The following is a 23,428-nucleotide window of genomic DNA, read 5'->3' as shown; positions in this document are numbered from 1 at the left end:
AAGGATCATAGGCAGTAAACTGACTGGAGTTCTGTCAGGTCTCTCTCCTACCAACTGTTACAAGAGTCTTAAAATATTTAAATTGCTTTCCCCACTTTTTTTTGTTCTTCTCCTTTGGTACAGAGTTAACTACCGTATTTTTCGCTCTATAACACGCACCCGACCATAACACGCACGTAGTTTTTAGAGGAGAAAAATCCGTAGGCATGCCACCCGTAGGCATTTCCTCCATAACACGCACAGACATTTCCCCTTACTTTATAGGAGGAAAAAAGTGAGTGTTATGGTGCAAAAAATATGGTATTTCCTCCTGAGACATTACTGGATAACTAGTCAGTGAACAATCTCCACATACAGAACAATTCTCAGGATCTCACATTTTCTTAGCAGACAAAGTGCTGTATTTTGAACCTGGGAAAAATTAAATTATCTCCCAGTCTCTATAACTTTCATGTGCATTATGACTGCAGAAGTATAATTCTGTTGCTCTGCTTGTAGATGTAGCCCGCAATGGAGTTCAATCCAACTTTTTACCATTACTTACTCCATTACTTACTGCTTTGTATTTCCCTCTGCTCAAAATTGTTCAACAACTAATTTTACTGAAGGGGCTGTGTAATGTACTCCCCAGTGAACTGCCAACACAGCTCTTTGCTACTCAGACTCCACAATTCTGAATTAACAAACTAAGGTTCAGACAACGAAATATATGAAGCTTCCACATGCCAAGTCCATTTAGTCCATCTACTCCAATAAGCAGTAGCTTCCCCAGCACGACTGCCTTTTATCTGGAATGCCAAAGATTGGACCTGGAAGCTCATATACAAAAAGCAGGCACTCTACCATAGGAGCACAGCTCCAAAAAATACTCCAATGGGGATGAATTTGGCCCACAGGCTGACAGTTGCTAATCTCTACCATAGGATGTGAACACCATCTGCAATGGCTGGAAGAAAATGTCTTTTTAATATTTTAAAGAGAATAAATACAATGGCACTTTAGATTTTTGAAATGCAAATGGGATTTTCACTGAAGCTTTGAATGAAGCAGGTCTTTAGATCCCAGAAGCAACACCTTCGACTATGCTTTCTGTTGGTGTTTCAGTGCAGAGATTATGCTTCAAATCCATATGCAACCTGACAGGGGGGGAACCTGATGTCCAAGCAAGCTCAGTCCAGAGGGTCACCTTCTCAAGAAGGTTCCACAGAGCTAAAAGCATATGTCTCGCTTCAGCACGACTTCTGGTCTGGCTGCCAACTGGCTGGAACCCTTGATTTCAGACAGAAGATCCTTCCCTTTGACTGCTAAAACTCCAACACCCTTTTAAAGATATACAACTGCAGTAAAACTCCTAAGCTCCTTCTCCCTTTCTAACATCTTCCCATAGAAATATCTCAAAGACTGTTGCAAAAACTTTCCAATTAAATCTAACATTATGCCTCTGACAGTATGGGAGAATGTTCAGTACTGGGCAGTTTTTGCTGCATTCCAGATAACAGATGTCCATTTATGCACACAGAAAAACACACACAGGATCCTGCACTGTACAGTTCAACTCAACATGCATGTGGACTCTCGTGTGCTACTATGCTCAGATTCCAGCCATTATCTCACCTGCAGACAGTCCTTTTGATGAAGGAGGCATTACGGGGCTCCTCAAACTTCAGAAACATCCCATGGCATTCAAAGGTTAAAATTTGTGTGCGTGTGTGTATTCAAACAAAATCAAAAACAAAGACAGGGAACATGGAATCTCAAAGCCAGCTTTCTGCTTCTCATCGCAGTGCACTTCTTCCATTGCCTAATTTAAAATAATAAAAAATACCACATGCTGCAAACCTTAGCACATTGTGTGCTATTCATCCTCAATCAAAAGAGACTTGTTTGGAAATCTACCAAGCTATTTGGGAGAAGTCTAGTAAATGAGCCACATGTAGGATTTTAGACAGGCAAACTCATAGATATACCATCCACATAGCGCCCCCTGCCGGCTGCCTGCACTTAAAGAGATTTCTATTGAATGGAATGTCAGACAAAAAACAAGAAATCTCCATCAATGGAGGGCATTTGAGTGAAAACACAGATTGACAATAAGGTCTATTAAAAACTGCTGGTTTTTTTGTAAGATTTTGAAACCTCAGTTTCACATTCTAAGGACCACAACAGCTCAAAACTGTTATTTTATGAAAAGAGACTACAAGATTCTAAGTATCTTATTTCAGGAGAGAGTTACCTCTCTTCCCATCTTAGCTCATTTGAAGTAACTCAATAAATGCTCTTACAGTGCCTTTTTCTTTTCTTTTTGCAGTTCCATCCTCAAGCAAATTGAACCTTGTTGTGAAATTCCCCACCACCATCTAATAAATCTCATTGTCTTCTTTCACAGGTCTAACATCAACAACCTTCTTGCAGCCTGAGTCGAGGTTCAGAATTATTTCTGAACAGTTGTTTTTAGGACCATTAATTTTAAGCAGCATCAACAACTATGAGGTTAACCATTAACTGACTGCTAAAATTCTTTCTTAACCTATACGCAAAGTAATTAGAACAGATGCTAATTATTGCCTTTACATACGTAGAAGAAGGAATCCTATAGTCACATTATGCTGTTATCCAATGTGTGCTCATCTGGGAGGGGAAATACACACAAGTAGACATGGCAGGGAAATGGCTCCAAAGCCCCCCTGATAACTCTGCCAGTGCCCACCTACCAGGGACTGTGCCAGCAACAATGGCTGCATGCCACTCCACTGCCCCAGTGGTTTGGCCTCTGGCAACCAATGGGAACCTTTATTATTTTGCCTGACAGGCCAGCCCTGCCAGTAGCATCCCAGTTAGCCTCACTAGCCAGCTTTTATTGTCCCTTTCCCCCTTTCCTGACTAGCTCGTATATCCTGGCAGCAGAATGCAGAACTCATTCCACTTGTCGACCACGAGGTGCCCATCCCCTTAAAGTTTGCCAAAGGGCCACTTCCCTTGAGTCCAGCAACAATCAGCAGATTGTCACTTGGCAACAACACAGAAGCAGTTCTTGGTCATCGCACCCATCCTTCGGAGTGCCCTCCCTTGGGTAACTTATGAGGCGGTAACAGTTATGCCCTGAAACACCTCTTTTAAAATGAAATGTGTCCCCATGGATTCCTGGCGTCTTAAATTTAGTTTTTGCTTTGTAAACTGCACAGTTTTATTTGTGACAGACAACAGTGTTATGTTTTTATCCAGTTTTTAGGAATTTTTATTGAATGATGTGGTTTTTAGGCATTTTATTATATTAAGTGGTATACATTATAAAATAAATAAATAATAAGATCAATGAAATGTGACTATCAGATTAACCCATGTATAAAAGGCTGTGCCCTCTGGGCTATTGCTTGGCCAGAGTTTATGTAAGTTACATAACATTTGGGCTTGATATCTTCTAACTGAAATCCTGAGATGCTGGCTTGCTGCAGAAGGTACAGGAGATATTAAGAACATAAGAACAGCTCTGCTGGAGAAGGTCAGGGGCCCATTTATTCCAGAATCCTGTTCTCACCAGATGCCCACGGGACCCACGGGCACCAGCAACTGGCATTCAGAACACGACTGCTTCCGACCATGAAGACAGAGCCTGGCCTTCTTGGCTAGCAGCCATGGATAGTCTTATCCTCCATGGATCGGCCCAATCCCCTTTTCAACCCATCCCAGCTGGCAGCCATTACTACTTCCTCTGGGAGTGAATTCCATAGTTGAACTACTGTGCTGTGTGAAGAAGTACTTTATTTTGTCTCTCCCAATCCTCCAACATTCAGCTTCATCAGAGAGTGATGAAGTGAGTGAGAGAGAAACTTTTCTCTATCCGCTTTCTCCATGCCACACATAATTTTATACTCTTCTATAAAGTCGCCTCTTGCTCGCATGTTCTCTAAACTATAAAGGCCCAAATGTTGTGATCTTTCCTCACGGGGGACTTGCTCCATCCCCTTGTTCATTTTGGTTACTCTTTTCTGAACCTTTTCCCACTGTACAACAGTATTCTTTTTGAGGTGAGGCAACCAGAAGGTGACCCTCTTAGAGGGAGGTGGCAGCAGAACTCAACAGAAATTCTGCCCACTCGGCTGAAGTTAACTTTTGCATGAAACCTGTGGGAAATTCCATTTCAATTTATAATTTCCCTGAAGAAATGTCAAGGGTAACAGTACCATCTAGTGGTCTTTCCATCATAAAATAAGCATTTCGAACTTGTGTGAGAATAAACAAGTCCACCTGCTTGCTGTTAGCAGTGATGTCTGCCTCTGATACTTCTTCCATATATTCCCAGCATCTTCAGCTACAGAAGATTTGATCTAAACAGGAAGATACCATGCATACTTGAAATCGTGTTTATGTGAAGTGCCTCCAAGACTTGGAAGTGCTGTGAAAATGTGAAGGTGTGAAATGCTCCAATTCAAAGACATCCAGCCCAAATATTACTTAGCTTAAGTGAACTCTGACCAAGCAGTGGTCACAGGCCTTACTTTATGGACGCGTTTGACCTTCACATCTTATTACTTATAATAAACAAGATGTGAATGTTCATAAAACACCTTAATCCTGGCAAGCGGGCAATATGTAATTGAATATATAATCTGTAATTAGATTAGTAAATTTGTAATTTCAAGTAGGTACATCATTTGTGACATGCAATCTATGTCTTACTGGGTTTGAACTTGTGTAAGAAATTATTTTAATTGTCTTTATACGATACAATAATCTTTATTGTCATTGTCCCATACAAAATAACGAAATTGAAAAAATCTACATCAGACATTCAAAAACCAACAAGCCTGCTATCCCAGCTATCCCAGTCTGGTCAACCCCCTAAAAACTCTGATACCCCATAATTAAATACAATATACTCCCATAGAGACTACCTTACACTGTGTGTAAGTTGCTTCATATGTGTTTATTATTCTATTGCTTCAAGATGTTTTGCAGGAAGTGATTCATAAATGGAAGGAAATAAATAATGAATAATTTAGCAAGTATGTAATTTAAGGCACAGTTGTCATCTGGAGATCTACCTGCCACAGGATTCCATGGAAGATCTGAGGTGACAATGGAATGCCAAATACACAGCCACTATTCTGGCAAACAGACACCAGCAGAATGGCTGAAATATGGTTAAGTTAGTGGTGGAACATGAGGAACACAAGGGAAGAGCACGCTTATGCCATATCTACACCACTTCAATCCCTGCGCATGCTCCCAAAGACAACACAAGTTTACACCAGCCCCAGATCCAGCACAAATCATTTCCAGCCCATTAATATCCGCGGGAAGAGGGGAATGTTAAAACAGTTGCACCCACATCAACAACACACCCACTCACATTGCCAAAACAGCACATAAGATATAATGTACCACAGCACCAAAACACAACACGCCACTATCAGAATATAAACCACATACAAGGAGACCATAACTCAGATAACTGAGCTCATAGCATGTAACGTTCATGCTAGTAAATTATGAGGAATGGCAACTGGAAATGATCGGACCATAACCTTATAAAAGACAAGCCACCAAGACGCAGCAGGTTCCCACTGGCAGGCTGCCCCCCCAGCTAGGGTCATACCAAAGTGCCTTTGGGCCAGTCCTTCAGGAAAGTGATTCTTGGGAGAATGGGTCATTCCTGAGTGGGAGATGGGATAGGAATGCAAGGAGCCATGTGGCTCCTGGGACCTAGCTTGTGGCTGCCCAAACAAAATGTCTAGGCTCCCCCCCCCTTTTTTTCCCCTGCCCCGTTACCAGACCAGGCAGCCTCACAGGGGGAAAAATGCTGTCATGAAAATCAGAGAGTCTGCAGGGTAGCGTAGCAGCAAAAAAAGGTGCATCTTTTGCTGCTGTGCTGCTTGCTGGGAAAATCAGGTGTTTGGCGGGGGTAGAGCTGCAGAACAAGACGCATGTCTTTTGCTGCCGCTATGCCCAGCAGACCTGCTGACTGCAGCCAGGCAGGCAGAGATGCTAGGCACCAAGACTGGCTCCTGGAAATCTCCATCCAGTCGCAAAAGGCCAGTTGCCAGTCGCAAAATGTAACTGGCGCCCAGCTAATTTCGAACACTGGACAGGAGTGATAAGAGTGTGGTGTGTGGGCTCAACATAAGCCTCTTGGGGAGAGGGAGAATAGTGGTGGGAGAAGCTGCTTTGCTGAGAGCTTAGATAAGCTGCTCCTGGCTGCATGGACAAATAACTGTTAAGCAGATAACTGCAGTGTCAGCAAAGGATGAGAGCAGTGGAATGTGCTGGAGTGAGCCTGGTGCAGCTGCAGAGGGGAGTATGAACATCAGCTGCAACACGGTATCTCAGGGAGGGGAAGGTATGGTATGGTCATGGTAGAGGTAAGAAAAACAGGTCGAAGGGGACAATGGCCTCAGGCTATTCCCTCTCCTGATCCTACCTGGCAGGGAACTGGTGACTTGGTGCCTACTGAAACTCTAACTTGGTTGTACTGGAGTTCAGTGCCAGGTCTGTGCATAATGAGGCCACATTTATGTATGCTTTGACTTATGGATGAAGGAGCTGACCTGGCTTGCATAACTGAACCTCCAGGGGTGAAGAGATTTGACTCAGCTCTGGCCCCCCGGGGACTCAATGCAGCAGTAACCAATGCCAGGAGGCTGAAGGGGGTACGTTGCTATGATCCATAAAATATCCATTTGGCTTGCCAAAAAACACCCCTTCTCCCTGCAGTGGACCTTGAAGGCCTGCATCTGTGACTGGATCTGCAGGACTGGTTGGTGATGCTGCTGGACTACTGCATACCCTGTTGCCCAGTGTCCTCACTGGCCGAGGTGGTCTTAACCATAGTCTTGGTGAATCCCTGAACAGGTTCTGGGTGACTTCAGCAGGCCTGCGGAGGTTTGTCCATGGATGCCTAGGTAGCTTCTGAGGCAAACAGCTTCAGCTGGAGTGTCAACTGCACCCTTTCCAGGCCAGGGCTAATCTGCCCCCCTCACGTCTAGACAACTGCAATGTCTGGAAGCTACAGCTAGTGAAGAATGCCACAGCCCAGGTGGCGCTTGGTGCTCCTAATCCAGCACATATCACACCAGGGCTGGGCTCTGCACTGACTCCCTAGGAACCACCAAGCCAGTTTTAAGGTCCTGCTAATTCCATAACAAGTCATAAATAACTCTGGACCAGGTTACCTCAAAAACCACGTTCCACTAAATTTTTCAGTAAGGGCAGGACAATCTGCAAATGAAAGCCAGTTCCTTTTGCCACAGTCTGATGAGTATTCGCTTGTGATAACACAGGGGAAGGATTTTTCACTGGCTGAGAAGGTCCATCAGTCAGTATGGACGTTCTACTGGCTCATGCAGACACCTCTGTCTAGGCAAGCATTCACCTGAATATGAACTTTTGGTTTCATTGTCTTAACAGGGGTGTTTTTTTCTTAAAGTGTTTTAAGCATCATGCTTTTAAATGGTTTGTTTTGTTAAAACATTCTTAATTAAAATTTACAAGGTTCTGATCAAATTGTTATTGTGTACTATATTTTAATTATGTATTTTATATACGTATATGTATTATATATATGTAAACCAGTTAGAAGGCATTTTGTCATATAAGTGGCATATAAATTAAATTTAATAATAATTAGTAGTAGTAGCAATAGCTTCTGCCACAGCATCCTCAATCCTATCCCATTTGCCATATGTGAATGTATTTAAAGGGGTTGACAGGTGTGTGTGTGTGTGTGTCTGTGTGTGTGTGTGAGAGAGAGAGAGAGAGAGAGAGTGTAGAGAACAAGCAGCAAAAGTGTTAGGAAGCGTATTTGAGTCCTGCCTCCCCTAAGTCAATCATTTTCTTACCAAACAATTCTTCCCCCTTTACCAAAAGAACGGGAGGCAAAGGATGAGCAAGTAAAATTCTCAATAGTACACTGGGCAATAGATATTGGTCATAATATAGATATGGAAGCATGGGAACGATTGTGGAATATGGTTATAAAATTTACAGCATGTTATGGTCCAAGAGGAAATGATATGAAAATGATATATTGATGGTACCTAACACCAAGTAAAATGGCAAAAATGTATAAATCCAAATCAAATAAGTGCTGGAAATGTTAAGAGAAAGAAGGTTCTTTTTATCATATGTGGGGGTCTTGTAGTTAGGTTAAAGCTTACTGGGAAATGATACATAATTAAATGAAAAAGATGTTTAAAATAATGTTTGTAAAAAAACAAACCCCGGAAGCTTTACTTTGGGAGTTATAGGGACAGAACTACTCAAATGGTATAGAAATTTATCCATGTATGCAACTACAGTGGGAAGAATGTTACTTGCCCAAAAATGGAAAGAAGAAGTCCCAGCAAAAGAAGAATGGATACAAAAACTTACGGAATATGCAGAAATGGCAAAACTTACCAGAAAAGTAAGAAATTAAGATAACAAACTTTTTATTAAAAAATGGAAATGGTTTATTGAATATTTACAAATAAACTGTAATAACCTGCAGTTTTGTAAGAGTATACAGTTATACCTCGGGTTACAGCCGCTTCAGGTTGCGTTTTTTCGGGTTGCGGACTGCGGAAACCCAGAAGTGCCGGAATGGGTTACTTCCGGGTTTTGGTGGTCGTGCATGCGCAGAAGCGCTAAATCGTGCCTTGCGCATGCACAGAAGCGCCGAATCGCAACAGACGCGGGTTGCGAATGCTGCCGGTTGCGAACGTGCATCCCACATGGATCACGTTCACAACCCGAGCATCCACTGTATATTTAAAGTAGATGAATAAATGACCAAATTAAGTTCATTTAGACATGTAGAAAATATTAAAAATAAATTTAAGGAACTGCAGAAAGAGGGGGAAGGAAGTCAAGTTCTTGAAATGTTAAAATGATTGTAAAATTTTTGAAATGTATACAATTGAAAATCATAAATAAAATATTATTATTAATAATAATTATAAGGGAACCACTGCAAAGCGGTGCCACCCACCCCTAGTTCGGGGAGTTGCTCCAGAAGGATACCATGGGCGATGGTTTCAAAAGCCACTGAGAGGTCGAGAAGAATTAACAGGGACATGTTTCCCTTGTCTCTCTCTTGACAGAGGTCATCATACAGGGCAACCAAAGCAGTTTCTGTGCCAAAACCGGGCCTAAACCCCGATTGAAATGGATTCAGAAAATCAGTTTCTTCCAAAAGCGCCTGGATCTGGTCTGCGACCACTCACTCCAGAACCTTGCCCAGAACAGGGAGATTAGTACCTGGCTGGTAGTTAGGTTTTCTGAATCCGGGGAAGGTTTCTTAAGGAGTGGTTTTACTACTGCCTCCTTCAAGCAGGCAGGGACCATCCCCTCTTGTAAACAAACACTGATCACCTCCCTGGCCCAGCCAAACCAGCTAAACCAGGTGAGGGGAGCCAATGGGTCTCAAACCCTTGGTGACTTAGGGACTTCCACTGCATGTGAAGACAGGCTCTGGCCAATTGAGCAGCCAAGGCCAAGAGCGGGTCCAACGGTCAAAACGGCGGTTTCAGCACGTTCTGTAGAGGGAAGTGAGGGGCAGATGTCTAACCTGGGAAGGGAGCCCATCTCGGAGAAGGAAAACTCTGATCCCCAACCTCCACTGCCTTGTAGTATCCAGAGTGAAGTCCCTAAAATGGTTGGATGGCATCTTGTACGCCTCCTTCCAGCAACTCCTGCAACCAAGCTGATGCCAAACGTCTCGCTCTGCTTTCCTTCGGACAAGAATAGCAAGGTGGAGAGTGGGGGTCTTGTCTTCTGGGCAGCCCAGGACCTCCGTGCACACCGCCCAGGCTTGCACCCCAGAGAGGTTACTTTGGTGCTGCTAACACAACATTTTGACTTCACCCTGAGGCACACTCTGTCGTCTCTTGAGATGGATGGATGCCAATCATGTGTAAAACTTTATATTTGTCCCTATTAAAATGCATTTTGTTAGCTTTGTCTAGTTCTCCAGTCGGTTAAGGTCACCTTGAATCTTGGTTGTGTCTTCTGAGGTATTAGCTACCCCTCCCAGTTTGGCGTCTTCTACAAATTTGATGAGCATCCCCTCTATTTCTTCATCCCACACTGTGGAACACCCTCCCGTCAGATGTCAAGGAGATAAGTAACTATACAACCTTTAGAAGACATATGAAGGCAATTCTTAATGTTTTATTATGTTTTTGTATATGCTGGTAGCTGCTCAGAGTGGCTGGGGCAACCCAGTCAGATGGGTGGGCTATTAATGTTGTTGTTGCTGTTGAATCCGAGAAATGGTTGAGGGTATGCAATCCCTCTCCCCCCCCCCAAAAAAAACACAACAACAACCCCAGTCTATATTCACTTCCTGGACATACATTTTCCAATCCAAGTCATTAAAAAGATGTTAAACAACACCGGGCCAAGAACAGAATGCTGCAGCACCTCACTTGTCACTCGCTTCCAGTACAGCAGGGAGCTATGGGGTTCAGTCAGTCAACCAGCTACAAACCCACCTAAAAGTACATGTGTCTTGCCCACATTTTTCCAGCTTCTCTGCAAGGACAGCACAGGGGAATATACTATTTAATTATCTGTTCTAGGACCTTTCCTGTTATTGATGTAAAGTACTTGCCTGGATACTGTTTTTCCCCATCCTTGACAATGGGGACAACATTTGCCTGCCTGCAGTTGACCTGTTCTCAAAGCCTTCTGAAAGATAATAGGGCAGGGGCTCTGTGCCTTTGGGCCTAATATTGCTTGGTCTAGGCTGAGTCCAATATTCTCCAGTTTCCACCAGATTGTGTACATGTGTTTATCCAGCCTCCCTTTTTATTATTCTGTGTCACCAATTGAGAATTGTGGGACTGAAGTACAACAGTGCCAATGCAGTTCGTGGAAGCTGTTCTTTGCAAGCTCCACTGAAATGGACTGGCACTGTGAGAGAACAGCAAAAGGACTTCCACATAAATTGTGCCCCAGACCCTGTAGGAAATTTGATAATGAAATTCTTTATCCCAGACTAATAAAGATATACAGTACAGAGAAATGATACATTTAAAAGCAATATATTATGGGGCCACTAGATGTCACTTGCACCATATGGCTCACCATGCAAGTTCCAGGGTCTGGGAGGCAACAAAGGAAATGCTAAGGATGAGGGATGTGAATTTATACCAAATAATAGCATGTCCAGTATATAATATAGCCAATACCTCTCCCACTATCTCAAGAAAGTGACACTTTCATGCTTTTTGAAGGATCTGTGCGTGCTTCTTCTAAACAAACATTTCTGCAAGTGTGATCCCTCCCTTTCGCCTGGATCCTTGTAAAAACAGAAAAGAAGAAAGAAGCAACTAGCAGAAGATGTGCCTAGGGATCAACAGTGCAGGAATGATGCTGAAGTGCCACAAGAGGGGCTCCCAGAATGCTGTTGCTAAAAGAGCTCCAGGGTTATCTGTGCTGCTTGTGTTTGTTGTGCTTGTTTCAACTTATCCAGCTGCTTATTACCTTTTATCATACCCTTCCTCTAATGAGCACATAGTACTCCGTATCCAGTTATTCTCACAACAGTCCTGTGAGGGAGATCAAGCTGAGAGACAGTGACTGGCTCTCACCCAGGGAGCTCATGTCTGAGGGGGGGGGGGGCTCTTCCAAATGACCTGCTTATTGTACATGGTTTACATGGAGCTTATGCAATGTCCACTCTTAACTGAGCATTTGTTCTGATTTGTTGCAGGGGGTTATACAACAATGAACACAGAATCCTGATTTGCTTGCAGGGAAGTTATAAATCTTCTTGTCAATTATCTCACATTTTTGGTGCATTTTCCCTTTGGTTTCCTAACCACAAAAAGTTTTTTTTAAGTGGATTTATTGCAAGAGAGCACTTTAACATACTTTAATTGCACAAACCTAAATTCCCAGTATATGATTAAATCCCTCCTACTGACATGCTAAAAGCAACCTGAACATTTGAACCTGGATTTTTCCGATCATGCACTGAAATTTTATTCATGTCACCACCTTGTGACAGTACAAACAGGATTTCATGAAACAATCCCTCGGCTGCAGGCTTTTCTGATATTAAACACTATTACAAAAAAATATTAAGATGGTATGTGATTTGATGACAGGTCTGTATTCAAAATATCTCTGACATGAACAAAAACATTTTCACAAAATGACACCATTGCTGCCTTACCTCATCTGCCTGGTGGTATCTGATATTTGGGCTGGTCCATTCTGTGCTGATCTGTTGACGGTACTGGTTGCACTTTGGAATAAATGTACAGCCAACATCTCCCAGCTCTGGATACAAAACTTCTAAATCTCCTCTGTAAGCAACATAAAACTGGAGTGAGATCTTACAAAAGACTCCAAACAAGAAGTGAGCTGATGATCAGCAGCATTTTATGAAAAGTATAAATTTTAAATATATTCACCTTGCCCCCAAAAGAAAGCTTGCATTGGATAAACTAATACAGAATAAGTTTGCACACCTGAGTTCTGTCACCACAACCAGGAACACATTGTACAATAATCACTTCACATGTCCATATTGAAAATGCACCTTTCCTTGTACACACTATTAAAGTAATTCAGGTGTAGCTAATAGGTTCTTTTCATTCTTTAGATTACGTCTATTCAAGCATCCTAACAATCCCATATTTGACTCTCTTATTATTTATTTTTCCAGGTTAATTCATCCGTCTCTTTGCAATCTGCTCCACATCACTGAAAGCTCTCTTCCTCCCTTTCCCCTTTAATGCGCCAATTAACTCATTCCCTGATGCAGGGAATCTGCAGTGCCCCTGATGCAGACCAAGAAGGGCCTAAATAGTAGAGGCTTTCTTAATGTAGGCAAAACTTAACCCAAAATGATGTGATGTGGCCAAGGACTTCTCAAAGATTACATGATTCTTATAAAATCATTTCTGTACAGAAAGGAATTAACCATGGAACTTTTTTTAATAGCTTAGTACAGTAGTGATGGAGAACTCAAAGTCAGAAGGTGTGAGTAGCATGATTACAATATTCCTACTATAAATCAGGGTAGGGGACCCTCAGGCCCATGGGCTAAATGCAAGAAACAAACCACGCCCTGCTGGCCCTCAGGACTCCTCAGCTCACCTCCCTACAACACTCTAAAATTCCAGAATAAGAAGCAAGATGCAGCCAAAGTTAAGTACAACTAATTCCAGTTTGTTTCAATAGAAGAGTTAAGCACATGCAGACCTTCTCCTACCCAAAAACTGTTACATCGCATCTACCAGAAATTCTGGCACAATGTCTGCAAACATGGATGTAGATGGGGAGGGGTGCAGTGGGCAGTAAATTAATAAATGAATATACTTAACTAACTGAGGTTCTGCCCCGTCCCCTGCCCCCAGCATAAAGCCTACCCCCCTAACATAAATTCTGGCTGCGCCCATTGTGCAAAATATGAAAATGTTATTACCATGCACCACTCTGATATTCAAATAAACTGCTTATCACATTGTCAGGGGCCGTGATGTAATAAAATGATCCCTTGGGCTGTGTTTCTATGGGAAATGTGAGGGAATAATGAGCTCACCTACAAAACTGGGCATCCTTCTCATTCAGCCTCTCAAAGACACACTCCTCTCTCTGTGCAGCAACTTGCACACCAACACCGATCAAACCAGCTGCCAGGAAATAAATGATCGGGAGCTTCATCCTGTCCTGTGAAAGACAAAGGATGTAAACGTACAGCTTCTCAAAGATGAAGCCACATACCAAGCCTGTGTGCAGTTTTGCAAGTTATAGGAAGGCAATTACTTCCGAGTTCTGTTGCCAAGTGCCAAATCCTCTCTCCAGGCCACTTATTTGCATTTGCTGTAGTTCCATCACCTGCAGAATAAGAACATTCTCTTTTCATCTTCCCCTGCTCACTAAATTACATTGTTCTTATATAAGGAAGGCTTTTACCAATCTCACATTAATCCCACTTCTATCTGACATCAACTGCATCTATTTTAACATGTACATTTTTTTAAGACCCTGGCCAATCTTAACAATGAACTCTTTTATATTATGCTTCTTTTGTGGGATGACAGCCTAAAAGCAGCAGTTTACGTGGGTAGGAAATGCAAAAAATAAAATGCTTTTTACTACTTGGATGTGATGTAAACCAGCATATGTACCCAGTACCTCCCGATCCTACTCAAATGGCATTCATATTCAGCTACATCCACAAAAGTGATTAATGGAACTCAGGGCTACTGACAACCATTCAGGAGAATCTGGCCTTTTTTGACTACATATTGACCAGCTACATTGAAGACTACTACTGCTTTTGAAATGCCTCTAGAGCAGCTACGCAGATTTGCTGCCGTCCCAAACTGAGAGCCCCACCAGACATCCTTTTTTGTGTGCATTCATGATGATTTGCGTTCATGGTGGTATCAGGGCAATCATACACAACCCCACTTTCAGTGCTGTTTCTAGTGACAACCATTTTGGGGCAGAAATACTGTTTCCTTTCCAATCAGTGCATGACTTCTGTAACTGGCTGCTGAAATCCTCTAAAGTCTTAGACCACAAACAGTCCTGTTTACTTTTTGTCCCATTTTCGCTGCACTATACTACAAGAGAGTATCTCGACAGCAATAATGCATTAACACTGGGAAAGCATCACAGAACTAATAAAGCAGTGATATGTGGGCAGTCAAGTATGAACCCGCTATTAACTGAGTCAATTTCGCATTGGAGAATACACCCACACACAAAAACAATAGCCTTGAGTAGCTATTTTCCTCTAAAGAATAGGAACATGGTGTGTGGTACCTCTAATATGATTTATTGCAGTGTAAGCATTTGTGGAATTGTACCCATTTATCAGATGCACGAAAACGTATGCTACAATAAATCTACTGGCCTTTCAGATGCCATAAGACTCTCTTTTTTGTTAATAGACTTACATGGCTACCCTCTAGAACTCATTTCATAAGAGAATGTTCCTAAGACTGTTGTTTAAATCACAGAGATATAGGCAAGTAAACTTTTTTTAATGTATATGAAAATTTGTCCCAGAAAAACTAATTACGTAGTAATGATATCTTCCAAATTTTATAGAATCATAGAATCATAGAGTTGGAAGAGACCACAAGGGCCATCGAGTCCAACCCCCTGCCAAGCAGGAAACACCATCAGAGCACTCCTGACATATGGTTGTCAAGCCTCTGCTTAAAGACCTCCAAAGAAGGAGACTCCACCACACTCCTTGGCAGCAAATTCCACTGTCGAACAGCTCTTACTGTCAGGAAGAGGACCTCAAAGCGATTGTGTATTTCTAAACAATCAGAGCGAACCCTGGGCCTCCTACTTCTTTGAGTCACGTTACTCCATATATCTGGCTCCTGTGTTGGTGAACTAGCCTCCTTCTCAGGGGAGTCCCCTGTCTCCTCCTTGGTGGAGACGGTGTGCTCTGTTGCTTCCAAGAAGAGCTCCAGCTCTCTAATTCTTTGGAGCGTAGCTACACGTTCCTCCAGTTGCTGGACTTTGTCTTCTAAGAGGGCAATCAACATGCAATTGCTGCAGGTAAAGCTGCCTGCAACCTTTGGCAAGATGGCAAACATTGCGCAGGAACCGCAGGCGACTGCAGCTGTTCCCTCCCCCTCCATCTTGAGAACGTGTTGTTGGGGGTGGCTACAGCGGTCCTCCATCATAAAAAGCGTGAAGACAGGACAAATAACTCCCCCCAACCTAGGTCTCCCCCAACAAACGTTTGAGACTAGCTCCCCTAAATCTAAAAGATGGATCAAACTGCCCTGCAACTTGCCCTGCAAGCTCTGATAAGCTCCTCCCACAGCTAATCACCTGCCTCAACAGAAACCCTGCCCCCTCTGACCTTTGCACAGGGAGAGCAGCTAATCAGCCACAAAGAAACACACACACCTAAGGGCTCATGTCGGGTTGCCACCTTGGGTCAGGAATAAGACAGGTTGGGGGTGGGGGGGGGAATTGGAGAACTAAACATTCCTTAGCTGGTGCAGATACGGTGAAAAAGTTCACAGATGAAATGGAGGGGACATTCTGCAGCCTTCAGTGTTAGACTGTGCTAAAAAAAATCTCTCAGGTTGTACCAATTGATGCTCTTCCTTTAAAAATACAGAAGCCAGCAGCTGGATGTTTCGGACTACAGTATAGCACTAATTGAAACACAGGTCTCTCGCAGCATAGCTGTTTTTTTAAAGCGGTCATCCATATACACAATGGCCTAAAATCACTGAAATTACCTGCCCTATAGGAGCAACCTTACCCATCTGGTGACATGTGCACACAGAATTGCACATAGAACTTCCTGGATGTTGTTGTAAATACAGAGAATTTAGGGTGGTCTCACAAAGATTGTAACTAGACACCCATAGGAAGAGTTAGAAGAGGGGAAAGCTATTGCCCTCTCCGCCACTACCTTTTGATAACACCTTCCACGGAAAGCACACAAAAGATAGCAAAGGCTACAATCTCATGCGCACTTACAGTGCATGCTTATACAGAAGAAGAGGCCAAAGACCCATCTCATCCACTGGTCTGCTCTCAATGGCCACTCAGGTGCCTCTGGGAAGCCTGCAGGCAGGACCTGAGAGCAACGGCCCTCTCTCAACTTCTGATTCCCAGCAACTGGCATCCAGAGGCATCTGCCTCACACCCTGGACCCAGAACACAGCCTTTACGGCTGGGAGTCACCGAAAGCTTTATCCTCCCATCAAGTTGTCCTTTGAAGCCGTCCAAATTGGTGGCCGTGACTACTTCTTGCAGGAGCAAATTCAATATTTTAATTATGTGCCCTGTGAAGAAGTACTTTATTTTGTCTTTCCTGGATCTTCCAACATTAATCTTCTTCTGTCCCCAAGTCCTAATGGCTTCTATCACATTTCCCCCCACAGGTTGCATAATTGCATACAAGTCTGTCATAGCTCTCCTACTTTTCTCCAGTTTAGAAAGTCCCAAATGTTACAACTTTTCCTCCTAGGGAAGCTGCTCCAACCCTTTGCTCATTTTGGTTGCCCTTAGTAACCCCCTTTGTCTCCTAGGGGGCTTCTTCCCTCCCTCTTGTGTGTGTTTATGACTGCTGCTTTAAGCATGACTGTGAGTACATTACAGTATGTCCTTGAGCACTTAGGGGGCCTTTACTTTTGGGTAAACATACCTAGGACTGCGCTCCTAATCTTGTCCCTGCTTCCCTTCCAACCCTTGAAATCCAAAGGTTCTCATCTGAACTCCCGCTAGATCAGTCCAGCACCGCATCTGAATCTCACAATCACGTTTAAACAGAAGTTTGAATGTGAATTTACTCCCTGTGGTTGGGATTGCAGCCCTTGAATCCTTCTGGCTTTTGCCTTCCCCCTTTCACACGGCTTCTTGGGGGATTATTAAGGAGAAGCCAGCAGACCCTCGCAAAGGAAATGCAGCTACTTAAGGCACTTAGTAGGAAGCAAATCCCACCCAACTCAAGTTTATTTCTGAGTAAGTAGGACTTAAAGATAAAGGTAAAGGGGACCCCTGACCATCAGGTCCAGTCGCGGACGACTCTGGGGTTGCGGCGCTCATCTCGCTTTATTGGCCGAGGGAGCTGGCGTACAGCTTTCGGGTCATGTGGCCAGCATGACTAAGCCGCTTCTGGCGAACCAGAGCAGCGCACGGAAACGCCGTTTACCTTCCCGCCGGAGTGGTACCTATTGATCTACTTGCACTTTGACGTGCTTTCGAACTGCTAGCTTGGCAGGAGCAGGGACCGAGCAACAGGGATTCGACCTTCTGAAGTCCTAGGCTCTGTGGTTTAGCCCACAGCGCCACCCGCGTCCCAAGTAGGGCTTACTTCTGAGTAAACATGCTTCAAGATCACATTGCAGGTGCTTCACCTCTTAACAGAGCAGGCCTAACAATGCCTACTCAGAAGTAAGTCCTGCTGAATTATATGGTGCTTACTCCCACGTAGTTGGCTTACTCCCAGGTAAGTGTCTTCCGTTTCTGGCCGGGGTTACCTGGAATTGACGAGTCAAAGGCAGGGCAGAACAGGGAGCTGAAGGGACGCGGCAAACTCTGACGCTGCGCCCGCCGCTGTGATGGAAAGTCGCCCAGCTGGCAGGTGCGAGGGCGGGGCCGGCCAAGCAGGAAGGGGCGCGGCCGCCCATTGGCTCCTGCAGCCGTCCTTCTCCCCCGCAAGGCTGGCAGTTGGAGAGCGATTCGGGCGCTGTCTCCGCCCCCGGGCGAGGCTCTACTAGGGTTGGGCGGGGCTGCCCGGCTTGACTTAGAGACCTTTGGCTTGTGGTCAGATTAAAGCAGGAAAGAGGGAGAAGCGGGGCAGGGATGGAGAAAGAAAAGCAGCCGAGGAGGTGTCGCTTAATCCTATGCTTGCTGGGAGAGTCAAGGCTCTGCTTTGAAGCTCAGTGTACAGCTTGCCAATTTATGAACCAGCTTCTGTGGCAACCTTTTCCACGGAAATTTAATTAGCATATTTAAAGCACATCTGCCCCACCCCCAAAAGAACCTGTGAATTGTAGTTGGTTAAGCTGTGAGAGGACTCTAGAGCCATGCCATAGATAAATCACCTCCCTGTTTTCTCCATATCAGACTTCTCTTACAGGGACTGAAACATGATTTGTTGTTTTAGTTGTTTTGGCTAGACAACATCTCTAAATGTAATGGACCTTCTTCCAAAGTGTGCATAATATGAATGACAACCCCTGACTGCAACACAGTTAACAAATTCAAGTTCATTTAAACTTGGATGTTTTTAAATGAAGTTCCAGTGATTTATTTGTTTATTTCCAAGTAACTGTGCATAGGATTGCAGTCTTACCAGAAAGTGCGTTCTTTTGAAGTACATGAGACTTTAAAAAATAATTTAAAAGTTTTTAAACGTTGTTTATACAGTTGAGGCAAGAAAGGGTTTGAACAATGTGAAACGCAGAGCGACAACCAATCTGCTTAGGTCATGGGTTGCCAACATGTCATCTGTAGGTGCACATGCTCCCCAGAGGCCTTCCCTGGCCCTAAAATGATCACTCCCCCATGCCAAGGTTAGACTTGAAAGAAGAATTCTGTTGTAGCCAATAGAACAAGTTGCCATGTGTGCTTGAGAAGGGAAAGTCGTGCCCATGAGAGTTTTTGCAGAAGTGCCCACAGGCACAAAAAAGTTGGCAAAGCCCTGACTGAAAGCGCAGTTCAAAAGTTTGGGAAACAACGCCCTTCTGTACACATTTACACGTACACAACTGTAATGACAGTGCAGGAGGGTTGGCTGCTCCAAAAGACGTGAAGCTAGAATGCTTTCACATCAGAGTGGACACTGGCAAGAAGTCATGTTTTGAAAATGGGAGAAAAGGGAAGTTTAATTATAATAGAGTTTACATTTTGCACTTAGCCCAACAGTTTGTCTGTGAGGTCAAATGACCATCAGCACTGAGAAATTATCCCGTGGGCACTTAACTTTAAAATATGTACGGGCATTCAGAGTAATGTCTGCCCAGGGGGCTCCAGCTGCTCCCATGGGAAAAGACCAGGCAATTTACTGTAGCAACAAAAAATTGCTCTCTCACAGAATAGAAGAGCATAATAGACTGAGCTGCAATGCACAATGTGGGAAACTTGTTGATTCCAACACATCAAAGTATGCAAGAGATGTAAAAAATGAACACAAGAAAAACTGGAAACTATGGACTTACTTATTCAAACCTACACTTAACAGGGTTGCAGTTTCATTTTAGACTTCATTCAGTTGAGGGAAGGGGAAATAGGCCACATTCAGAACTTTAGCTGGTGTGCACTTGTTATAGAAGTGCACATTTTGAAGAATGGCTGTTTCTCTTCCCAACCTCTTTTTTACTTGCCTCTTTAAAATGGGAATATGGAAAGGTGATGCCTGGGACGTCAGAGCCTTTGCAATTTCCAAGCAGAGGAAGCTTTTGGATCTGCCTGTCCCAGAAACAAGACCTAAAGCAACCAACAAATGTTTGTCTTATGCAAAACATGGCACAGATGAGATGAGATGTGTGTAAAATGCAGCTGAGCATTTTCAGCCAGTGCACATGCAGTGATTCAAGCACAGCAGAAGGTAATCTTAAATAAACCAACTGGTTCACGGCATATGTCCAATAGTCCTGCCAAATTGTCTTGGCCTGGGTGTAAACACAACACATAACATTTCTGGCAGCAGATTTACAGCAACAACAGGCTGCCAGCGCTAGAGATTAGCCACAAGGATTTTTTACCTACCAGGCTTTGGGATTTTATCTGCACCATTTGCTAATGGGCAGCTACACTCAATCATGCTGGATTAAGCTTTTGCAATGTCATGGGTTGAAGAAGAGACAGACAGGCCAGTGATGAAGTTTAGAACAGAACATATAATTTTGTTTTCCCAGAGACTGTTGTTAAAGGAGTGGTGCATATCAGACAAATGACAGAGAACACTATATTCTCGACTATTTATCACCATTTTGTATAGTCCCATCACTTTGTCAAGAAATATCACTCTTAGGTTAGTTAGTTTGATTAGATGTAGACTTGAACAATGGGCTCCACTCCTGAGGGCCACACTATTGCAATTATTTTTGGACTGCATTAATTGGATTGTAAAAGATCATGTCCTGTGCATAAGACTTGTGGCATCACCTTCCTTTATCCTGAGGCTACTTTTCTATCAGGCCTCAAGCAGCCTCCTTGCAAAGTGAACCAAACAGAAACAATTTTTTAAAATCACACAGGCAGTGGAGCAGAGTGTCTCCTAGACTCATAAGCTACTAACCCCACACCAGGGGTGTTTTTTAAAATATATATACATAATCAATGAGTTTATTCCTTTAGTAATCTTGCTGTATTGTTGCTGCTGCTTGTATCCTTACCTTTATTGCAAATTAAAATTCCATGAAGATAGGAAAATAATACTTTTATTTTATTGTAAGTTGGGCACATGTAAAAGAGAACAGGTTTTGTCATTTACTGTGAGACATTCAGGTTCAAGAATGAGTAACTACCCCACAATAACAAACCTGCAGGAAAATAGATTCAGATTCTTCTTCCTAGCACAGTGGCAAACCTTGAATTTCAGTGGTTCCCCATGCGAGACGAAAATTCAGAGCCTCCCCTTTCCACAACCAGTGTCACCAAACTAGTTGTTCACCCCTAAATCTGCCTCTGCCTAGGGCATCATTTCTAAAATTAAATAAGTTTAGTCCTGACTCTCACTTTGCAGCTCAATGTCTGTTGGCTGCTAAAAACCACCACCTCCAGCCAAATCCCATCTGCCAAAGCCAGCTCCTAGTCTTGAACCAGAGATTGTTAACAGCCCGATCCAAGTGGCCTTCTGTAGAAAATGCACCCCTACCACAGGTTACCATTAGAAGGAGCTGTTGGCCTGCTTTCTTCTGTGCTTAGGTGCCACTCAGGCCAGAAGGACGTACTGCAGTTGATTGCCTCTGCAATGGTCAGGCGACATAAGCGGCCAGTGGAGTTTTACCTGTGCAACTTGCCTGCTGACTTGAAGATTGTTCTTGGATTGCCTGCATCTGCTTGCCAGCATACCTGCTCAGCTTGCCTGCCTTGCTTCATGCCTATGCCTATCAAATGACAGCCAGCTTTCCTCACTAAGATGTGAGCCTTCAAACCACCAGTTCTGACTCAAAAAGATGTGCCCTAATCATTTATTCAGAAGGTTATGGAGCACAATGTCTAGAAAACTTTCCATTCACATGGAGAAACAGCCAAGGGTATAAACAGCCTGACTGGCTGGCTTCCTGAATGGCAACTGAAGCTGCTAAGTGAAGACGGTAGACTCTAGAGCTTCACCTGTCTCATTTGTATGTTTCCATCCTTGCATAAGAATATAAAGAGCCTTGCTAAGTCCAACATCCTTTTCCCACAATGGCTAGTAGAAGATTTGCAGAAGCCCACAAGCACAGGACACAAAGACCACCGCTCTCTCAACTATTGTGCCTCAGAGGAAGGCTGCCATCTATCACCATCACGACTGGTAGCCACTGCCTTCTCCATGGATGTACGGTATAGAAATCCTCTTCTAAAGCCATCCAGACCAGTGAACATCGCTGCATGTTGTGACAGGAAATTCCCTAGATTAATTTTGCAGTATGTGAAGCATTTGGAAACCTGATAATTTGAAGAGGAAACTTTACCATTTTACTCTCTTGCTGTTACGGTGCTTCGTAGGATTCCCAAAAGTTTATAGCACAGCCAATACTCTGATCAAATTAAGGTGACCAGATGCAAAGGTAAAGAGATCCTGCATCTTTGCTGGCTGCGTAGAAGGGAGTGTTTTGGCATCCTCAGCTTGTCACAGAATGCTGCTGCAAAGGCAAAGGAAAACTGCATCTGCTGAAATCGCTTCTTTCCCATGCTGCTTTGTACCTGGTCACCTTAGGTCATGTGCACATGTGCACACACACACACACCTCAAATCTGCACTGGCCTACAGCCAAATAGCCTGGGAATCACATGCTGGGCAGCTCTTTTTATTGTGGTCACTTGACTGCTCTGGTATGCATGGACAAATTCCCCCAAATAATCACACAGCAAAGGCTGTGGGAGATGACCTTGGGATCTTGAGGAGGCTGGAGCTGCAGCACTAGCACACAGCAGCAGCAGCAGCAGCATTTCTGGGCTTCTGATATTCCTGTGCAGGGATTACATAAAGCACCTGACAACACACACCCACCAGCCACAGGCACCTCCTGCCTGGGCAACGTTTATACAGCTGCAGATCTTTCACAAGAGGAAAGGATTCTATTTTGAGAACAGTGTTTTCATTTGTCACACACACACACATACACACACACATTCAGCCACAAGGCAGGTGCTGAACACCCACATCTAGAAGAGACTCTGGGTCTCGTTGCAGTAGCTCAGAGGTTTAGGACATTGCCTTGGTGCATCTCAAGAGGTCAGGCAGCCAAGCCGGGCAAGTCCCCACTTTGTCCCTCTCTACAGAGTTGGATGGGCCAGCCTTGCATATTGCACAGCATCATCATCATCATCATCATTATTATTAATGAGTTCAGAAAAGGGCTACAATGATTATAATGATAAATGATTATTATCCTTGTAGCCCTTTTCCAAATACACACACACACACACACACACACTTATGAAAACTAAAACATTAATCTAAAAGCACAGACTTTTTTCATCGCCACTGGAAATATGGCTACTACTATTCCAATGACTGGAATCCAGTCTTGTGATTAAGACACAGTAATCACACTACATGGGCAACATGCTGGACATGAATCAGCCGTGTGATGTAGTGGCACAGGAAGGCCAGGACCATGTCAAGTTGCATACTTCCCCAGGTTTGTGAAGTAATGACACAACTCTGCTCAGAACAAGGAAGACTTCTTGTTCAGTTCTTGCAGTCACCGTTCCAGAAGGATGCTGAAGAATGGTTCAGGGTTCAAGACAGGAGGATTATAAAGAAGGGAAACCATTTGAGGAA

The 23,428-nt window shown here is 43.6% G+C and overlaps 1 protein-coding gene across 3 annotated transcripts in view; it reads right to left on the bottom strand.

The window, feature by feature from the left end:
- PEBP4 (phosphatidylethanolamine binding protein 4) overlaps nucleotides 1–18,184 on the bottom strand; it is a gene marked incomplete at its 5' end in the record, with an annotated part of 251,310 nt that extends 233,126 nt beyond the window's left edge. The window contains 3 exons of one of the 3 annotated variants that reach the window (XM_083589089.1): nucleotides 12,158–12,290; nucleotides 13,532–13,659; nucleotides 17,964–18,184. In XM_083589089.1, coding sequence (XP_083445215.1) covers nucleotides 12,158–12,290; nucleotides 13,532–13,659; nucleotides 17,964–18,113 — 411 coding nt within the window. Of the gene's footprint in view, nucleotides 1–12,157; nucleotides 12,291–13,531; nucleotides 13,660–13,755; nucleotides 13,825–17,926 lie in introns of those variants that run through there. The other 2 variants (XM_083589091.1, XM_083589090.1) reach the window with 2 other exon arrangements.
- Nucleotides 18,185–23,428: the final 5,244 nt, after the last annotated feature.

The sequence above is a fragment of the Podarcis filfolensis genome (genome assembly GCF_964270895.1).
Source record: "Podarcis filfolensis genome assembly, chromosome: 15".
In the NCBI taxonomy this organism is placed as follows: Eukaryota; Metazoa; Chordata; class Lepidosauria; order Squamata; family Lacertidae; genus Podarcis; species Podarcis filfolensis.
The sequence above is the reverse complement of the archived record's forward strand: the minus strand, read 5'-3'. Positions and strand labels throughout refer to the sequence as shown.